Source organism: Podospora pseudoanserina, chromosome 1 (genome assembly GCF_035222485.1).
Source record: "Podospora pseudoanserina strain CBS 124.78 chromosome 1, whole genome shotgun sequence".
Taxonomy (NCBI): Eukaryota; Fungi; Ascomycota; class Sordariomycetes; order Sordariales; family Podosporaceae; genus Podospora; species Podospora pseudoanserina.
The window spans coordinates 5,138,912-5,155,671 of NC_085920.1; the positions used below are offsets into that span (position 1 = coordinate 5,138,912).

Consider the following 16,760-nt stretch of genomic DNA (forward strand, 5'->3'; position numbering starts at 1 on the left):
TCAATACCCGCTTCATGGACAACAGCCGGGTGACGATATGGATACACGAAGCCATGATACTTTGACCGCACCCAGCCCTTTTAACAACCTCCTTCCTGGATCCATGGAACAAGAGGCCTATGGCTTGCCCGAAGTCGAATTCTCAGCACCCCCCTGGAGGGGATACCAGGAGCCTTATGGCTTGGACAACGATATTATCGAGGTACAGCCACTAGGAGTTACCGACCCTTGGCACCCCAGATATGCTTACCCCATATTCATGCGGACCATCGATGCAAGTCAGCCAGGAACCGGCTCAGTTTTTGTCACCTGCCTCTAGTAATCCCGAAGTTGCACAGCATCAGTCCCTTGAACAGGGCCAAGATCAAGTGCTTCGATGGAAGCCACCGTCAACCCCCTGTTCGCCAGCGAGGAAGAAGAACAGCGTCTCGCGAACCCTTAGTCCGTCGTCGCCTCCAGAAGCAACCCCCGCCGAAACACAAGATCAGCAAGAGAAAGCCCAGGCTCACCGCCGCAAAATCAAGACTCAATCAAGACTGAAGGCAAAAACAACCTGGCAAAATCTTGTGTCGGAATCCGCTGCTTTACAGAATCAGAATGCAGACCTTGCTGCCCAGTTCAGGTCGCTGGGGGAACAGATTCTTGGGCTGAGGAACCAACTGCTGGTTCATGCGCGCTGTAATGGGAGCATCGCCGAGTGTTTAACGCAAACTGCAGACAAGATGTGAGTTAAATGATCTTTTCTTAGACTATGGCCGGAGCTGCTCGAGATACTAACTTGAACGTGAACGTATGTAGAGTTGCAACGGCTGAACAGCAATTTCAGCACAGCAGGAGTTGTCAAACTTGTTCCGTCCCTACTGTATCGGCGGAGACGACCGCAGCGTTTGTTGCTAACGAGGAGGAAGCTTATCAGGACGAAGCTTGACGACCTTTTCGACGAAGCACGAGATTGCGATGATATGTTTTCCACCACAATAATATACGAGGTGTTGGTTAGGGGTAGGTGTACTGGAAAGCTGGCTGCTAGGTCCAAAAAATGATACCCCCGAAAGCGATTGGATGTGAGAATGGTGTTTTTGGGAAGCATGTTGAAGGCTTTTCTCGGGATTGTTTGCTTTTTGTTAGGGGTTCTTCGGTATAACACGCTTTGTTTGGGTTTTTCTCATTGGCTGTGAGCGCTTCGACGGCTCGAGTCTTGCGCTGGGTCTTTCAAGATGATAAAACTTCTATAAACTCATGCAAAAATTTCTCGGACCACAGATTAACCATAACCTGAGGCATCTGCTCCGTTTGAAGGTGATATCCAAAACATGATGGTATCACCAAGACAGAAGAGGCCGCCAAGGTATTTACAGCTGTGCAGCCCTGCAAAATGGTGGATTTCAAGTGACTATTTAGCGCCTCGGTTCCATTTTTATCAAGCCCAGGTCCTCAGCCGGCCGCCGTGTGACTCAGCCCGGGGTATTGAGCAAACACTAAGCACCACTAAGAATTGTTGTTGATCTACGACGACGAGCCTGAAGAACTGGGCTGTGGCGCGTACTCCCTTGCTGTCAAGGGCATGATAAATGCGACGCAACTGTCAAACGCAGTTATAACTTGGCCTTCATCCCTTTTTAAAGCTGTGCCATACCGCCTCTTGTTTGATCCAAACGTGGTTGGTTTTCCGTTTGCCAATCGTTGAGGTCATATTTCGAAGAAAGCCAAGTCGCTCCTTCCTCTCCCTCTCTCTTGTCATCTCGCATATCTTCTAGCCCGGGTTGCTCTTGCTCAAAACTTGTTATCGGAATTTAAACCGCCCCAACTGTTGCATTTGAAATCGATTTTTTTATTAAAAAGAAACAGGCAAATTCCCCCCACCAGGAGACAACAGCTGGCGTAAAAGCGGAAAGTCAGCAGAAGAGGTCACCTTCCTCCCCCCTCCCCCACCACCAAGTGAGCCTCTCAACCCCACTCACAACAACCACAACATTCAACACTCAACAACAACAACAATAATAACCACCACTGAATACGGCGTGTCGTCAACAACAGCCAATATGGAAAAGCAACGACCCGTTATCGAACTCGACGGGAGGACAGGTGAAGGAGGTGGCCAGCTGGTGCGCATAGCATGTGCCCTCGCCGCCGTCGCCACCGTCCCAATCCGCATAACACATGTCCGTGGGAATCGTGAAGGCCCTCGGGGAGGTGCCAAAGGCGGAGGTTAGTTTCTTGTTTTCCTCCCCTCATCACTGCCCTTTGACTAACAAACTCCCCGTAGGTCTCAAATCCCAACACGTCACCGCCATCGAATATCTCGCCACAGCAACCAACGCCGAAGTCGACGGACTCTCCGTCGGCTCTCACACCCTCGATTTCCGCCCTCGCCTCAAGTCCTCCTCCCTCAAATCCCGCACCATCAAGATCGAAGCCGACTCCCCCGCCGCTTCGACCCTCCTCATCTTCCAGGCCATCTTTCCCTTCCTTCTATTTTCTGGCAGCAGCGACAAGGTCGACGAGCCAATAACGCTCGAACTCTCGGGCGGAACCAACGTCTCCTTCTCCCTCAGCTACGAGTACCTCGACCAAGTCCTCTTACCAACCCTCGAAAACGCCTTTGGCATCGTCGTGCAGCGGAAGCTGATTTCCCGCGGGTGGAGTCTGGGTAAAGCATCACGGGGAAAGTGCTCGTTTCAGTTCAACCCTCTTAGGGCAGGGGAGACGTTAACGTTCAAGGACAATGGGTTGGGCGAGATTTACGGCGGTGGTCCGGGGGATGTCGATCTCGAAGCTATTGACGTGTCGATGATCGTCCCCTTTGCCATGCAAGAGTCCATGATGCAGGCACTCGTGACAGACTTGGAGGAGATGTTTCCTGATGTGGAGGTCAATTTCAAGGTGACGGAGGATTCGGGGCAGGACTCGAGGATATACGTCCTGCTGGTAGGAAGGTCGGGCGAGCTAAGGTGGGGGAGGGATATGCTCACTTCGACGCCGAAGAAGACAAAGACTAAGGTGTCGGCGATGAGCTCGGAGTCGTTGAGTCAGAGTTTGTCGAGGAAGTTGTGCAAGGAACTGTTTGACGAAGTTTCTGCGGGGGGCGTGGTGGATGAGTTTTTGCAGGACCAGCTGGCGATTTTCCAGGCTTTGGCTGAGGGAAAGACGTCGTTCCCGCGGACTCATGATGAGAATGGCGAGTTGGAGCAGGCCATGAACAAGCTCAGCCTGGATGAGAAGTTACGGAAGGATAAGACTATCATTCCGTTTGGAGAGGGGAGTTTGCATGCCAAGACAGCCAGGTGGGTGACGGCGGAGCTGTTGCCTGAGGTCAAGTGGTACAACAAGGGGAGGATATGCCATGGTGTTGGTATGCAGATGGAGAAGGTGTCAACGCGGTAAAGAGGCATACCTGAATGCACTGTTGTCGTGGCCATTTGTGGTGGCTATAAGGCAGCGGTAGTAGCAGTGGAACAACCACATTGGTTTGAACCAGCATTAGCTTTTCGGGGAATCTCCTGGTCTGCGAATTAGTTATTTGACACCACACAGATACTAATCTGAACGAAATCTCTTGGCATCTGTGATGTCTCAAAAAGGATTTCGAGGTTTCTCTGAAACTGATTAGTGCCGAGGCGCATGTGTTGGAAGTAAAGCCGTCATTCAATGGTGATTGATGGATCATCGAGGTTGGGTTCATAGGCTATATTGGCTTTTACTTTACTGTGTTCAAGGCCTGTGCCGTTCATAGGCCTCGGCCTCCTTTTGCTGCCTCTCCACGAGCTCGATGACCTCTTGGCTGTAGAGGTCCTCGAGAGACTTGTCGCCCAAAAGCACCTCTTTCTGATGCCTGACAGCCTCCTCCTTAGTCATGCAGACCAAATCACGGAGCCTGAGGTTGGAAGACTTTTGCTCGGCTTTGCCCTCGCCGATGCGGACGAGGGTGGTGGTGGCGGGCTTCCTCCACCGGATGAGCATGAGCTTTGTGGGGACGCCGGTCACGGCACTTCTACCTCTGAAGGCCTCTTCGACCAAGAAGGCGATGTCTCCGGGTGTGATGGGCACCTTGAGACCGACGCAGACGTCGGTGCGGCCTCCTTCGATCATGCGCACCACCTTCTCCTCGCTGGCCTGGACGTAGGCAAGGATGGCCTCGTACATCTTGTCGCGGGCCTTGGCGGGTTGGTAGTCCATTGGGTAGCCTGAGCGGTTGTTAGCGTGTGTCGGTTTCAGCGAGGGGTAGAGACAGTGAAAATCAGCTTACCGGTGATCTTCAGAATGACATGATTCGCAGCCACATATCCAAAAACCGCCGGCATAGTTCCCAACACGGGCAGAATCCTCACCCTAAAATCAGGCAGCGCACCCAAATCCCCGACATCCCCCTTCTTGAACTCCTCCTCCGACAGCGGCAAAAGCGCCGCCTTGCCCTCGCCCATCTTCTCGGTCGAGTACACCACCGGAATCCCGCTCGTGACCCCCAAAAGCTTCAGCTTCCTCCTCGTCGCCCTGGAAAGCCCATCCTCGAAACTCGCCCCGATATCCCCCACCATCACCCTGGTGGGATCGCTCTTCGTGCCCGCCCCCATGGCCGAAATCACAGGCAGCCCATTGTCGTGACAGTACTTGAGCAGCTCGACCTTGCTCTCAATGTTGTCAATTGCATCAATCACAAAATCCGGCCTCTGCCCGCCTTCCCAATCCCCGAGTAGATCCCCCGCCACCGACCCATCAAACTTTTGAAGCCTCAGATCAAACTTTATCCACGGTGTTATGGCGCACAACCTGCGCTGGAGACACTGGACTTTGGGGAGACCGACGTCTGCGAGGGTGGCGACGGCGTGACGGTTGAGAGAGGAGAGGGTGACTTGGTCAAAGTCGATGAGGCGGATTTTGCTCACGCCGGAGCGGGAGAGGGCGGCGCAGGCGTGAGAGCCGACGCCGCCGCAGCCGACGATGATCACGAAGGCATTGCGGAGTTTGGAGAGGCCTTGGTCGGAGAGGAAGACGCGGTTGCGGGCGAGCTGCTCGAGGATGAGTTCGTCGTCGAAGTCGCCTGCTTGGGCGCGCTGGGCGAGGAGGAAGTTGTGTTCGTCTTCTTTGTCGGGTTTGGGGAGGGGGCCGACGCGGGTGAGCTAGGGGGAGGGGGATGTTAGCGGTTTTTGGGTGTGGGAGAGGGCCAGGGGGGGAGGGTGGTTTACTTTTTGGACGCCGGATTCGTCGTCGCCTGGGTTGGGAATGGACTGCTTTAAGCGGTTGAGCCGTGAGTCTTTTTGGAGTCGTTGGTAGCTAAGGATTGCGCCGGCGGCGACGGCTGCGGAGACGACGGCTGTTGCGGCTAGTTGCACCTTGTTGTTGCTGGTGAGGGATGACATTGTGGATGTGGGAGAAGAGTAATTTGATGGGGTATCACGTTGGTTAGATGTTCATTGCATCATTTCCTCGTATATATGGTAGAAAGCGAGACGAAGGTGCGCAGCGCTTGGATATTGGCCCGAAATACTTTGGTATGCTGTCGCAAAACTCGACTTTTTGGCCGCAAAAAAGTGATCCAAACTGTCTCCAGTTGGGTTTCGTCATTGGCGTTGAGACAGGGGTCTAAGCCTTAGTTGCCTGCCGGATGTCTGTGAGCTGATAGCCAAGCGACACTATCCCTATCTGGGTTAGAGGCGATCTTAAGCTCCAGCATTCTGGCCCCCTGTTGACGCTGTTGGTGTTGGTGTCTTTTCCAACGTCCAACTGCATCCTTTCACAGTTGATCAAAACCTCAATAAACTCACTCTGAACTTTTTTTTGTCTCGAATTTCCCGGTTGCGATGTTTAGAATCCTGGGCCCGAACAACGATATGAGGCTTCTCGCATTCGGGATTTGAACTCCTACAAGAGACAACACACAGTTTTCACAAGGGTCTTCTTGCTCGCAATCGCATTCGGTTCGCCTCATGTGGAGCGATGGAACCTCCAGAACTGACCTCCAACATGGAACCCCGCGTTGCCGTTCACCGCAGACGATTCAAAGCCAACGATTACTGTTGGCTGTCACATGCAGCTCTAGATCCAACCGTCTCAAGAAACTGAACAGACTACAATCGTGCATATGCGTATGCTTAAGGGTCAGTTCATCAGTGATAGGGTCCAATTGGAGAGCCTCCATAACCATCCATGCCTATCCCCGCAAATGCAACCCAGCATGCGATGAAGAAGGGTCATGGTGGACCAGATTCCCCTGAGCAAAGTCAGCTGAGCCAAGGGGCTGTTCTACATACATATAAGAAGGGACCTATCTTGCTTTCGCAGGTAGATTTTACCAGATAACAATTGCATCACTATCCTCAATCTCACCCAACAAAATGGCCAAGACAGTCCTCATCACCGGTGCCGCTGGCGGTCTCGGAAAGGCAATCGCTGATGCTTTCCTCGCCGCCGGTGCCAATGTTGCCGTGTGCGACGTCAACCCTCAACGAATCACGGCTGTCGAAGAGGAATGGACCAAGTCCTATGACGACAAATTCCTCGCTCAACAAGCCGACGTAACAGACGAGGCCGCTGTCCAAAGTCTTGTCGATGCCACTGTCTCCAAATTCGACCGCCTGGACGTTTTAATCAACAACGCCGGCGTCATGGATGACTTCTCTCCCGTTGGCGCATGCTCCAAGGAGACATGGGACCGTGTCCTCAACATCAACCTCAACGGGCCATACACCACCTCCAAGGTTGCCATCGCCCAGTTCGAGAAGCAAGATCCCGTCGGTGGCATCATCATCAACATGGGCTCCAACGCCAGCATCCATGGATTCAAGGCTGGAGCGGCTTACACAGTATCCAAGGCTGGTGTCATGGCGTTGACCAAGAACACGGCCGGCTTCTACGGGCCAAAGGGTATCTACAGCATCGCATTGCTTCTGGGCGGCATGAACACCAACATTACTGATGCCTTCGCCAAGGGCATGCACATGGAGGCGTTCCAAGCCATCTCTGCTTCTCAGTCGCCTGTGGGTCTCGAGAAAATGGTGCCTATTGAGAGCGTGGCCAAGTATTGCGTGTTTTTGTCGGAGAAGGATATTGCGACGAGCGCAAATGGGTCTTGCGTTGTGTTTAACAACAACTGGCCTGAGGCGTAAATGCGGGGTGCAAGGGAGTGCTGCGAGGAAAAGGCAAAAGTAAACAAAGTGTGTAATTGGATGATACCTTGTTGATAGCACATGAATGACATGAGCATTATGACACAATTTTCAAACTGGGAGACGGATTGCATGAAGGAGTTTATCAGTGTTTCTCAATGAACAATCCTGTCTTTATGGAGCTTTTGTTTTTACTGATTCCACACGAGAAACGACTGTCCATGGCGTAGTGAAGGGAGTCCCTGTCCACCTTGCGTCACCTTCATCCCAGCACATGACGAATGTGGATCAAGGGAAAGCTAAAATTGTTATAAGGATACTGTTTGTCATTTGCATCATCGGTAAGGGGTGCTAACCAAGGCAGACTAACCTACAAAAACGAGAAGACTCAGCATTCCAACAAAAGAAAAATACAAATCAGGTGGGTTTACAACAGGGAGCCCAGCAAGAAAACAAGTGCCAGTGCACTGAGACATATCAGAGAAACCCCAGATTCCATCCACCCGTTTCCTTCATACGCTCATAGATTGTCGTAAAATCCACCCCTTCAAAGTTGTCGGTATTGTCCCAGAGAGAACTTTGTCTGAATGCCGACTGTGAATACCAATGAAGGCATCTACAAGTAAGAGTAAGGCAAACAGTAAGGGCTCTTGTTGGCCAAGTTGAACTCGCACCTCTCCCTCTTGCCGCAGGAGCCGCCATACTGTTATCGTAATGTCAACCATGCTCCATCGCTATTATCGTTGTCATGAGCAAACTTACCACCCACTCCCCCAAAACGTTGCACACCTTCCACCCGCTCCCCTTGCTCTCGGACCACTCGCAGGCGTAGCTGCCAGGCTTGCACTTGAACCCCTGGGGGAGAGGGGCGGGCTTGTTGCTGTTGCCCTTGCCCCAGCCCTTGCCCTTGCCCTTGCCGAAGGGGAGGATCTCGATGGTGGGGTCGATGATGGAGATCTCGACAATGTCCTGGCCCTTGCCGCCCTTGCCCTTGCCGACGACGAGGGGGGAGACCTCCTCGAGGGTCCAGTCGAGGTCCTCCCAGTCGGGCCAGTCGGGCCAGTCAGCCTGGGCGGCGGCCATCTCGGCGACGGCGACGGAGAGGGTGGCGGCGAGGGCGGCGGCGAGGGCGGCGGCGAGGGAGGTGACCTTCATATTGAAGAGAGCTAAAGGATTGGGTTGTTAAGGGAGTGCGTTTAGGCTGGTTGGCTTTGGGAGGAATGAGCTGATGACCGAGGTGATGATGAGGATGGTGGTGAGGAAAAGAAAATGAGGTGCTCAACGGGAGAGATGGCGAGTTTTTTATAACTTTCAAGTCCCTATAATTCTCACATGCACAGAACATTATTTTTTATTTTCTTTTCTTTGCTCGTCATAACAAATAATAGAGCAATCTGAGGTAGCGGTGTTGGTGCCATGGCAGAGGAGGAATGTCAAGAATGCTCGTTCCTGGCTGGATGTCTCGCTTACCCCTGAATATCTTCAACTACCTTGGCTGACCGACCACTACCGACAATTCTGTTGCGTTCCTGACTGAATCACTTTTACATCATTCAGATCTAATCGTCAGGTAGAGGTCCTCGTGCAAGAGGCTGTATCTAGCTGGAAACGTGAAAGACAACAGCTGAACAGGACAAAAGGCCCGATTTACCCAGATTTTTCACCATTGAGTTCTCAAGTGATTAAGTCATGAGTGTATTTCCAAAACATGGGGGGCATCATGTCCCGATACGAGCCACTAGCCGAGTTCAAAAGTCTAGATCTCTCTGGGCGGGTTGTGCTCTGAAACGCCATCCATGCCAGATCGGATCGCCGGGACATCCCATTCTTCCCCGCCCATCATTGTTGTTGCTTCCTCTCCCCCGCCTCGAGCAACCACCTCTTCGCCATATCCCTCAACTTGAACTTCTGAATCTTCCCACTCGCTGTCTTGGGGTATTCCCTCACAAACCAAACATGCTTCGGCACCAAATGCGCGCTCAGCCGACTCCTCACCCACTCCCTCACCATTTCCGCAGTCAACACCTTCTTGCCCTCCTCCCCAACATCCTTATCACTCTCCATCCCTTCCGTCTCCACCCCGACCCCCTCATGCGCAATCACAAACGCGCCCACGCTCTCCCCGTGCCTGTCACACGGCACCCCAACCACGCTTACCTCGGCCACGTACTCATGCTGAAACAAACAGTTCTCAATCTCCAGCGGATGGATATTCTCCCCTCCCCTGATGATCAGATCCTTGATCCTCCCTGTGATAGCCACATAGCCCTCCTCATCCATACTCGCCTCATCCCCGCTGTACATCCAGACCCTCTCCTGTCCATCCTCATCCCGTTCCGCCACCCTCACCTCGTTCGTCCTCCCCTCGTCCCCCCAGTACCCCTTCATAACCAAATACCCCGCCGCTGCCAACTCCCCCTTCTCCCCAATCGGCAATATCCTCCCCTTATTCTCCGGGTCAACAATCTTGACCGTCGTATGCGGCATCGCCCTGCCCACCGTGCTCGTCCTCTTCTCGAACGGATCATCAGGCGTAGTCATGCAGCTCACCGGGCTCGTCTCCGTCATCCCATAGCAAATCACCAGGTCCTCCAACCCAAAAGTGTCGTAAATCTTGTGCATCAAACTCTGCGGCACCGAACTCCCCGCCGCGATCCCCTTTTTCAGCGACGGGAACGCCTTCTCGCCCTCCTGTAAGTTCTCGTAGACGGGCCGTAGATAATTCTTTCGATGTTTCGGGTTGGCGAGCTCCTCAAACATGGACACAAACATTGTTGCCACCCCGTACAGACCCGTGGCTTTTTCCTTGTGGGCCATGACGATCGTGGCGGCTGGGTCAAATGCCGGGGAGGGGAACATGATTTCTGCTCCCGTGGTCGCGCAGGCCATGTACCCCAGGATGCAGCCGAAGCAGTGGAACAAGGGAGGGGGACAGATGATTCGATCCGAGGGGTCGAGACCCATGCGCTGGGCGATGAGGTGGCCGTTGTTGAGGATGTTTTCGTGGGTGAGCATCGCTGCTTTGGGGTGGGAGGTGGTGCCCGAGGTGAATTGGATGTTGATTGTTTCTGACGGGGAAAGGGGAGAATCGGGGATGATGGGGTCGATGTGTTTCGCGTCGTGGAGCCATATGGTGTCGAAGGGGGTGAGGGATAGGTACTCCGAGATCTTTGGGGGGCTGGGGAAGTGTGTTTTTGAGTTGTCCACGACGATTACTTTTTCGAGGCTTTTCACTGTTGGGCTTTTGATGGTGCCTGTGGTGAGGTCTGGGACGATGGTCTTGAGTAAGGGTATGTTACTTCTTCCTTGACCGGGCTTGTATGCGAGGTCTGTCATGGCGTTGATGATGAGGAGTTTGACCTCGAGATGGTTTAGGGCGGCTGTGACTTGCTCGGCGTTGAACTGAGGGTTCAGCGGGACGAGAATAGCGCCTAATTTATAGACTGCATAGGTGAGGGCAGCAAACTCCCAGCAGTTTCCCAGGCTGACAGCAACTCTGTCGCCTTTCTGGACTCCTTGCGCTCGCAACGAATGTGCGAGGATGTTGGAGATGGAGTCAAGTTCTCGGTAGGTGAGGGTGCGCGGGTTCCAGTGGACTTCATAGCCCAGCAAGGACTTGTTCACGTTGCGAATGGCAGGCACACTGGTCACTGCCCTGTGGTCGGCGTATTTCTCCGCCATGGTATTGAAGTGTTCGGGGATGGTCATTCCCAGTAATGGAACCTGATCGTGAGATCTCGGATTAGCAGACGGAACATCTTGGTCAAGGGAAATGCGACTTACATGACGATGCCCTTCACTGATGCTCCTTGTCAAACCACTGCTTCTCCGCACACCCAACTTTCCAACGCCTAGCCATCTCGTCTTGATGCGACTGCAAGGCAGGCTCGCACGCCTTCGCATCAGCACCAGAGCCGTTTGAGTCTCTGGCACCAACTGGAATCTCATCGCGCTCTCTCCCACAGAATCCGGCCGAGGCAATAGAAGAGCCAGAAAGTCAAATATTTGGTAAAATAAAGTATATTTGCTTCGGTGATTCAACCAAGTACTCGAAAGTGTGCTCAAGGAGGTCTGTAACAAAGCAAGTTGCAAGAATACACCCACCCCCCCTCACGGCCATGGTGTTCTCTTTTGCCTCGGGGTAGGTAGACAGACGAGCTGCCGATCACCAAAGCCTGTCTGGGAAGGTAACCAAGATTCCCCCTCACTCACCCTGCCCGTTGGACGTCCCCCCTGGAAATGCGGGGTACAGTCGCCTCATCGATCATCCACCCGTGCCACCCCAACCAGCCGCTTCCAGTTGTTTGTTGAATGGGATGGAGGGTGTGGGATCCAAGCGATGGTGTATACCCTGACAATCAGTTTGCCTCTGGTTATCTTGATGCGACGGGTTTGGAGATACCGTCCAGATGGAAAGCGGCGCTTAAAATGGGGGTTTCTTTCTGTTGGTAATGAGGGAGATAGATAGATAACGAGCTCCACACTGGGGATTTACACACCCTTTGACTGCTATTCACCAAGGTTCTTTGATAGTCTCTACCTTGTCAATTCTCCCTCCCAGACTCTCACTTTACATTTGCTTTCAATATCATTTTCCCAAGTCTTCCTCAGTCTCGCAACATGTCCACCACCACATCTAACAACCCCAACCCAAACCCCAACACCCCCGCAGCGCCTAGTGGGCCCGGCTCCACCAAAATCGCGGGGAAGCTGGAGTTGCTGTCCCGGCAGAATCGCTCCCAACCGCCGCTATCGTCATCATCATCAGCCCGCTCCTCCCCCTTCCCAACCCACCTCGGCCTCTTCGCCTACGGCACATTAACCATCGATGCGGTGATGCACACCCTGCTAGACCGGGTGCCGCCGTCAACGCTGACTTCAGCGCCCGGGTGGAGAGCAGCTGGCTTGCCGGATTTACCGTACTTCTTCCCCCTTGTCTTCCCCTGGGTTGAGGGTTGTGTCCTAAAAAAGAGACAGATACCCAGGGCTTGTCGCCGACCCGACAAGTGTGGCACCAGGGAGGGCCTACAACGACCTCACAAAGCGAGAATGGGCCATTTTGGACTCTTTTGAGAATCCAAAGTACGACGTCGCGCGGGTCACTCTTGCCAGTGGCGCTGAAGCGCTGGCCTATATCTGGCCTGCTGATCCCCCTGCACTGACGACCACTTGGACGGTTGACTTCATCGATACTGAAGGCATGGAAGACTACCTAGCCATGTGTGTGGAATTAAGGCAGGACTGGGAGAGCCAGAGGTCAAAGACTTCCTGATCCTGTCAGAGTTAGATGTTCAACAACGCTATCAACAGCGGTCTATTGCGTCTCCATCGTCTAGATCGCTAGACAGATAAGAGACAGGTTAGCCCAAAAGAGCCCCCTGTTTAACCTGGCGGTGTACGTTTTCCTCCCCCCTCCAAAATGGGCCACGGTAGACTGCAAGTCTAACCGTCGGATTCCATGAGTGTTATGTACATCCCTTTTGCGTACAGCATGTCGCGTTCGTCCACCCCCGTAGCCTTTTGTACACTCTATCCCCGCCCATCTTCCTTGAAATTTCAAGACCCCAGAACTAAGCTGGGTATGCAGCGTAGAAACACAAACGCCAGCCCATGCAGTAAAGTAGATTAAAAAGGAATTATGTCTCGTTCCAAGAAAAGTGAAGTTCATAATGATGCTGTGCACGATGGATGTAGCCATCATTGCTCGCCAATGTGACGCTCGCTCTCAGGTTTCCATGTGCCTGTGACATCATTTGTTAACTTCAGCCAAGACTTTGTTGAGGTTGCTAGAAAACATGACATACCCTCGAAATCGTGCTTCACAAACGCCATAGGATCGTCGTAATCTTTAGCCCCCATCTGTTGTACACCTGGTGAGAAGCTGGTGATGGGGAGCACGATGACATCTCCCACACGTCTTGCCGTCTCCATGCCAGTAAAATTCTTCCAGTCAATCAGGCCGACCGAATTCTCCATGTCGAAGTACCGCTCGTCGTTGAAGTACCCGAAGATAATATCCGTCCAAAGGGCTGGGCCAGTAAATTCAATAACATCCTTGTCGACAACATCTTTGAGCGAACCAGCTCTCTTCCTCTTCAGGACCTGTTCGGTAATGCGGGACACCACTTCTCTCAGCACAGGGTGACCGGGCTTGCTCTGGATGGTCCACTGGCAAAACTGAATTCTTCGGCTGTACCAATCCTTCCAATCCGGGCGATCCGGATCCGCCTCGATTCCAATAACCAATCCGATCTGGTCGCGCGGGACTGATTCGGGGACCCACTCGAGCGCGCTGCGGATTGCATACGTGTCGATGTCGGAATAGATACCTCCTCTGGCGAGCAGGATCAAGTAGCGGAAGAAATCGGCCTTGAGCACAGGAAGAGGAAGCGCCTCATACGCCTCCAGAACCTCGGGAACTGATCCGTAGAGGAGACGGAGCAGGTGCACAGCAACCTGATCGGTGATGACCTCGTGGATAAACCCTGGGTGCTGCTCCGTCCATGTCGCCTCCTGCTCGCGAAAGGTAAACTCTCCGTGCGCTGGTGTCCATTTCCACGTTTGCCAAATGTAAGCTGGGAATTTCGTCTCGACATCGTAGGGAAACTGGTAGGCGAGCTTCTCGTAAAGCGTCATTCTTGACATATCCTTCATCGGCTTCTGCTTCGGCGGGCCGCCCTGACGTCCGCCATTTTGTACCGCCTGGTCGTCGGCAGCTTTCTGCCCAGAAGACGCCGTTGTTTGCGATTCCTGCCTCGCGGCCTCTGCTCCGGGCTGTACTTTTGGATACTCGACAGCTGCCGCCGAGGCAGCCGGTGATGACGATCGTGTTGTGAGGAAGAGGACAGCGATGAAAAACACCGCGGCCACGAGGGCGCGGCGGAAGGTGAGCATGATGTCGAAACTGTCAAATCTAGCATCGCGTCAAACGAAAAATGTCAGTGTTGTTGTTCTCTCCGCGTGGTGACATCAGTCTTCTTAGTGCAAACAGTTGTGCCTGCGTGGTGCTAAATAAAAGCTGCATCGGCGCCCGGTACATACCAAGTAGGTTGGAAAAATTAGACCATTGGGAGAGCTAGGGAATGGGCCAAAAATGAAGGGTCCTCCACAGAAACAACAAGTACACAATGAAGAAAGGGAAAACAGGAAGGGAGCGTAAAAGAGCGTGAAATACGAAGAAAGATGGCGTGGAGGACTGTCGGTGAATGTTGTGAGTGTGGATTAGAATCCAAAGCCCCCTTTACTTTTTGAATTGAGTGGACAAGCTCGACGGCGTGACAGGGGTTTCTAGGCGGGGGTGGGAAAGTACGTGGGGCCGTTGATCATACCTCACAGGCTTGGTTTTCCACGTTTGCAACCAAAGGGAGCTTGCCAACCATGGACTTTTAAGGAATGCAGTTGATGGCGATCGGTGCCAAGAAGATGCTGAGCCCGCGAGTATTGGGAGAGGATCGCTGGGGATCTGTCACTCGATACTAAATCTGGCCTGTAGGCTGGTTTCAAGATTCCTCATCCGGGCCTCAAGGGCGCACGGCGGCGGTCCACGGGCGGGAGTGCGAAGCAGGGCAGGCAGAGCGGCGACCGTTGACAGGCGGCCGGGCGCTGGCGGGATATCTGCCCCGAAACCAGTGTGCAGGCTGGACCCTGAAAACCGGCAACGCGAACGGACGACCGAATGAACAAAGCTGATCCGCCTGGTCTCTGCTTGATGTTCGCACAGAGGAAGTGGGATGAAAAGTTGAACTTGTTCCTTTCCAGGTTGCCTTTCTCAAACCTGGAGCAGGCAGGGTGATGACGTGTAGGGTTACTCTTGTTCTTTGCTTCAACTTGAGACACAAACTAAACGAGCTTTTTTTGGTATCCCGCGACAGAGACCGCGCCGATGGCGGGTGGTCAGCAAGGTGGTTTGAATGCTTCGGCCACCATGATCAGAAAACACCCTCTCAAAACCTTTCAGATAGTCGGAGAATCGTGGTCTCTTCTTACAACCGGTCCCTAAATTTCATTAAAGAACAACAACTTCGACGAAGCCGGCCCATCCGGCCCCGCCGGTCAGCCCCAGTTATCTCAAGCGAGTGATGACGAAGTTCAGCAGAGTTGCAGGCCTGCAACATGCACAACTCATGCTGTGACACACGGAGCACTGCCGAATTGGAGGTTTGACCCGGGCACGGCTTCTGCTCAGATCCTCCCCGGTTTCTGCAAAACTGTTTGACCATCCTCCTCTTGAAGAGTGGTGCTGTTCAGCACCACTTCCTCTGGCTGTCAAGATTCGGCAGGCAGATTGAGCCAAGACTCAACGGCGCCGACAATTTGGGTGCCCATTTCGGCAATCTCTTTGATGATCGCACCACGCTTGCGCAATCAAGTGTGGGTGGGTCCTCTGAACTTGAAACAAGTGACACTCCAAGACCTGCTGGAGATGGCAGCATGCCAAGCACTTGCTAAGCCTCTTCCCGAGAGAACATTATTATGATGTCTTCCACAGCTTCAGCAGTGAACGACAGGTTTGCTGTCAGAGACATTCCCATTTCGAAATCCCAAACGGCCGGTCACCATGGAGTTGGACAAGTTCCTCATGTCCAACAGTTCCAGGTTTCGGTCCCAAGATAGGGTCAAACTTAGACAAACAGTTGACCTGCCCGGTGTTTGGCCGACACATGACCTTTCCGCACACATTGGAAACGGCCGGTATTATTTCCATCGTTTTCCTACATTGTTGTCTTTTTGGCCATAGCCTACACAAGAAGTAACGGAGCACATGGGCAGATGAGTATGTAGAGGGGCAGGCGTTCTTTATTTATCTTGTAGAACGGCGATCACGGGTGCTTGCCGAGGAGAGCGTGGCATTGCGTGCATGAAAGCAAGATCCAATATCAAATCTTAGGGTCATGTTTCAAGGAAGCGAGCCACACCGACTCAGAGGCCTTCTTCCTACCGGACCGACTTCTCATCACTGAGTTAACCACGCTGCTTCATGCTCCAACAACTACAACTCTAAAGATGTTGCGAGGTCGAGAATTAGCAATCCGAGGGGGGGTTTATACTGTTGGGCATATGGCCCGTGCTGCCACAGACAACAGCAACCCTTCAACTTTTGTCGAGGTTGGTCATCATTGATGTCAACGGAAGGTACATACTTGCCACCTCAAGGCACTGTGCTAGAGTACGCTTGCCCGGACAGAGGCCTACCTAGTGGAAGGCGATTGGATGGTTGATGTTGCTTCCGTCTCTGTCATCCTGTAAGGACTCGGAGCTTCAACGGAAGGCGCGTGGCTAAGGGACAAGACGTCAAAAGCACTTCTCCAGTTGCCGTCATTGGCCTCGGGCTGCTTGATGACAGTGCTGTGCTGGCAAAGCGACGGCAGAAGGGACCATTGACGAGACGCTTTGCAGGCAGCCCGGGTTGTATTGCTCCTTCTTTCTACGCTGTTTTCTCTTCTGCTGCTTGCACTCCGAAGCATGTAAACTCAACTTCCTACTGCGGAGTTCCTTCCTCGTTGTATGATTCCGCACGCAGGTATGAGGTGAGTCGAAGCTGCCCCTTTTCAGTCCTTGAAAATGAACATTACCTGCCTGATAAGTCTTCGCTACTGCTTTGACAGTCCTCGGGTTCCTTCCTCGTCACATCCAGCATAGCAATCTGGTGGCAGCAGT

At 53.0% G+C, this 16,760-nt stretch overlaps 8 protein-coding genes across 8 annotated transcripts; 4 read left to right on the plus strand and 4 right to left on the minus strand.

Annotated features, from left to right (window-relative positions):
- Nucleotides 1-242: 242 nt before the first annotated feature.
- On the plus strand, nt 243-1,280 carry QC764_114657 (uncharacterized protein; the record flags this gene model as incomplete). The annotated part of the gene is made up of 2 exons (XM_062942717.1): nt 243-724; nt 799-1,280. 2 exons carry the CDS (start codon nt 243-245, stop codon nt 926-928), a joined length of 612 nt encoding a protein of 203 aa, XP_062805712.1. The 3' UTR covers nt 929-1,280.
- A 97-nt stretch (nt 1,281-1,377) lies between these two features.
- Nucleotides 1,378-5,774, minus strand: QC764_114670 (uncharacterized protein). The gene is made up of 4 exons (XM_062942719.1): nt 5,184-5,774; nt 4,247-5,117; nt 2,973-4,184; nt 1,378-2,860 (listed from the first exon to the last, which is right to left on the minus strand). The coding sequence occupies exons 1-3, from the start codon at nt 5,355-5,357 to the stop codon at nt 3,712-3,714; spliced, it is 1,518 nt and encodes a 505-aa protein (XP_062805713.1). The 5' UTR covers nt 5,358-5,774; the 3' UTR covers nt 1,378-2,860; nt 2,973-3,711.
- On the plus strand, nt 1,490-3,835 carry QC764_114660 (uncharacterized protein). Its single transcript, XM_062942718.1, has 2 exons — nt 1,490-2,208; nt 2,267-3,835. The coding sequence occupies exons 1-2, from the start codon at nt 2,043-2,045 to the stop codon at nt 3,382-3,384; spliced, it is 1,284 nt and encodes a 427-aa protein (XP_062805714.1). The 5' UTR covers nt 1,490-2,042; the 3' UTR covers nt 3,385-3,835.
- Nucleotides 5,775-6,332: 558 nt separating the features above from the next.
- Nucleotides 6,333-7,103, plus strand: QC764_114680 (uncharacterized protein; the record flags this gene model as incomplete). The annotated part of the gene is made up of 1 exon (XM_062942720.1): nt 6,333-7,103. The coding sequence occupies one exon, from the start codon at nt 6,333-6,335 to the stop codon at nt 7,101-7,103; it is 771 nt and encodes a 256-aa protein (XP_062805715.1).
- Nucleotides 7,104-7,392: 289 nt separating this feature from the next.
- Nucleotides 7,393-8,427, minus strand: QC764_114690 (uncharacterized protein). The gene is made up of 2 exons (XM_062942721.1): nt 7,866-8,427; nt 7,393-7,806 (listed from the first exon to the last, which is right to left on the minus strand). The coding sequence occupies exons 1-2, from the start codon at nt 8,256-8,258 to the stop codon at nt 7,720-7,722; spliced, it is 480 nt and encodes a 159-aa protein (XP_062805716.1). The 5' UTR covers nt 8,259-8,427; the 3' UTR covers nt 7,393-7,719.
- Nucleotides 8,428-8,773: 346 nt separating this feature from the next.
- QC764_114700 (uncharacterized protein) lies at nt 8,774-11,297 on the minus strand. The gene is made up of 2 exons (XM_062942722.1): nt 10,887-11,297; nt 8,774-10,826 (listed from the first exon to the last, which is right to left on the minus strand). The coding sequence occupies exons 1-2, from the start codon at nt 11,049-11,051 to the stop codon at nt 8,943-8,945; spliced, it is 2,049 nt and encodes a 682-aa protein (XP_062805717.1). The 5' UTR covers nt 11,052-11,297; the 3' UTR covers nt 8,774-8,942.
- Nucleotides 11,298-11,435: 138 nt separating this feature from the next.
- QC764_114705 (uncharacterized protein) lies at nt 11,436-12,435 on the plus strand. Its single transcript, XM_062942723.1, has 2 exons — nt 11,436-12,022; nt 12,081-12,435. The coding sequence occupies exons 1-2, from the start codon at nt 11,724-11,726 to the stop codon at nt 12,373-12,375; spliced, it is 594 nt and encodes a 197-aa protein (XP_062805718.1). The 5' UTR covers nt 11,436-11,723; the 3' UTR covers nt 12,376-12,435.
- Nucleotides 12,436-12,509: 74 nt separating this feature from the next.
- Nucleotides 12,510-15,104, minus strand: och1 (alpha-1,6-mannosyltransferase Och1). Its single transcript, XM_062942724.1, has 3 exons — nt 14,145-15,104; nt 12,908-14,016; nt 12,510-12,844 (listed from the first exon to the last, which is right to left on the minus strand). Exons 2-3 carry the CDS (start codon nt 13,995-13,997, stop codon nt 12,801-12,803), a joined length of 1,134 nt encoding a protein of 377 aa, XP_062805719.1. The 5' UTR covers nt 13,998-14,016; nt 14,145-15,104; the 3' UTR covers nt 12,510-12,800.
- Between the last annotated feature and the right edge of the window lie 1,656 nt (nt 15,105-16,760).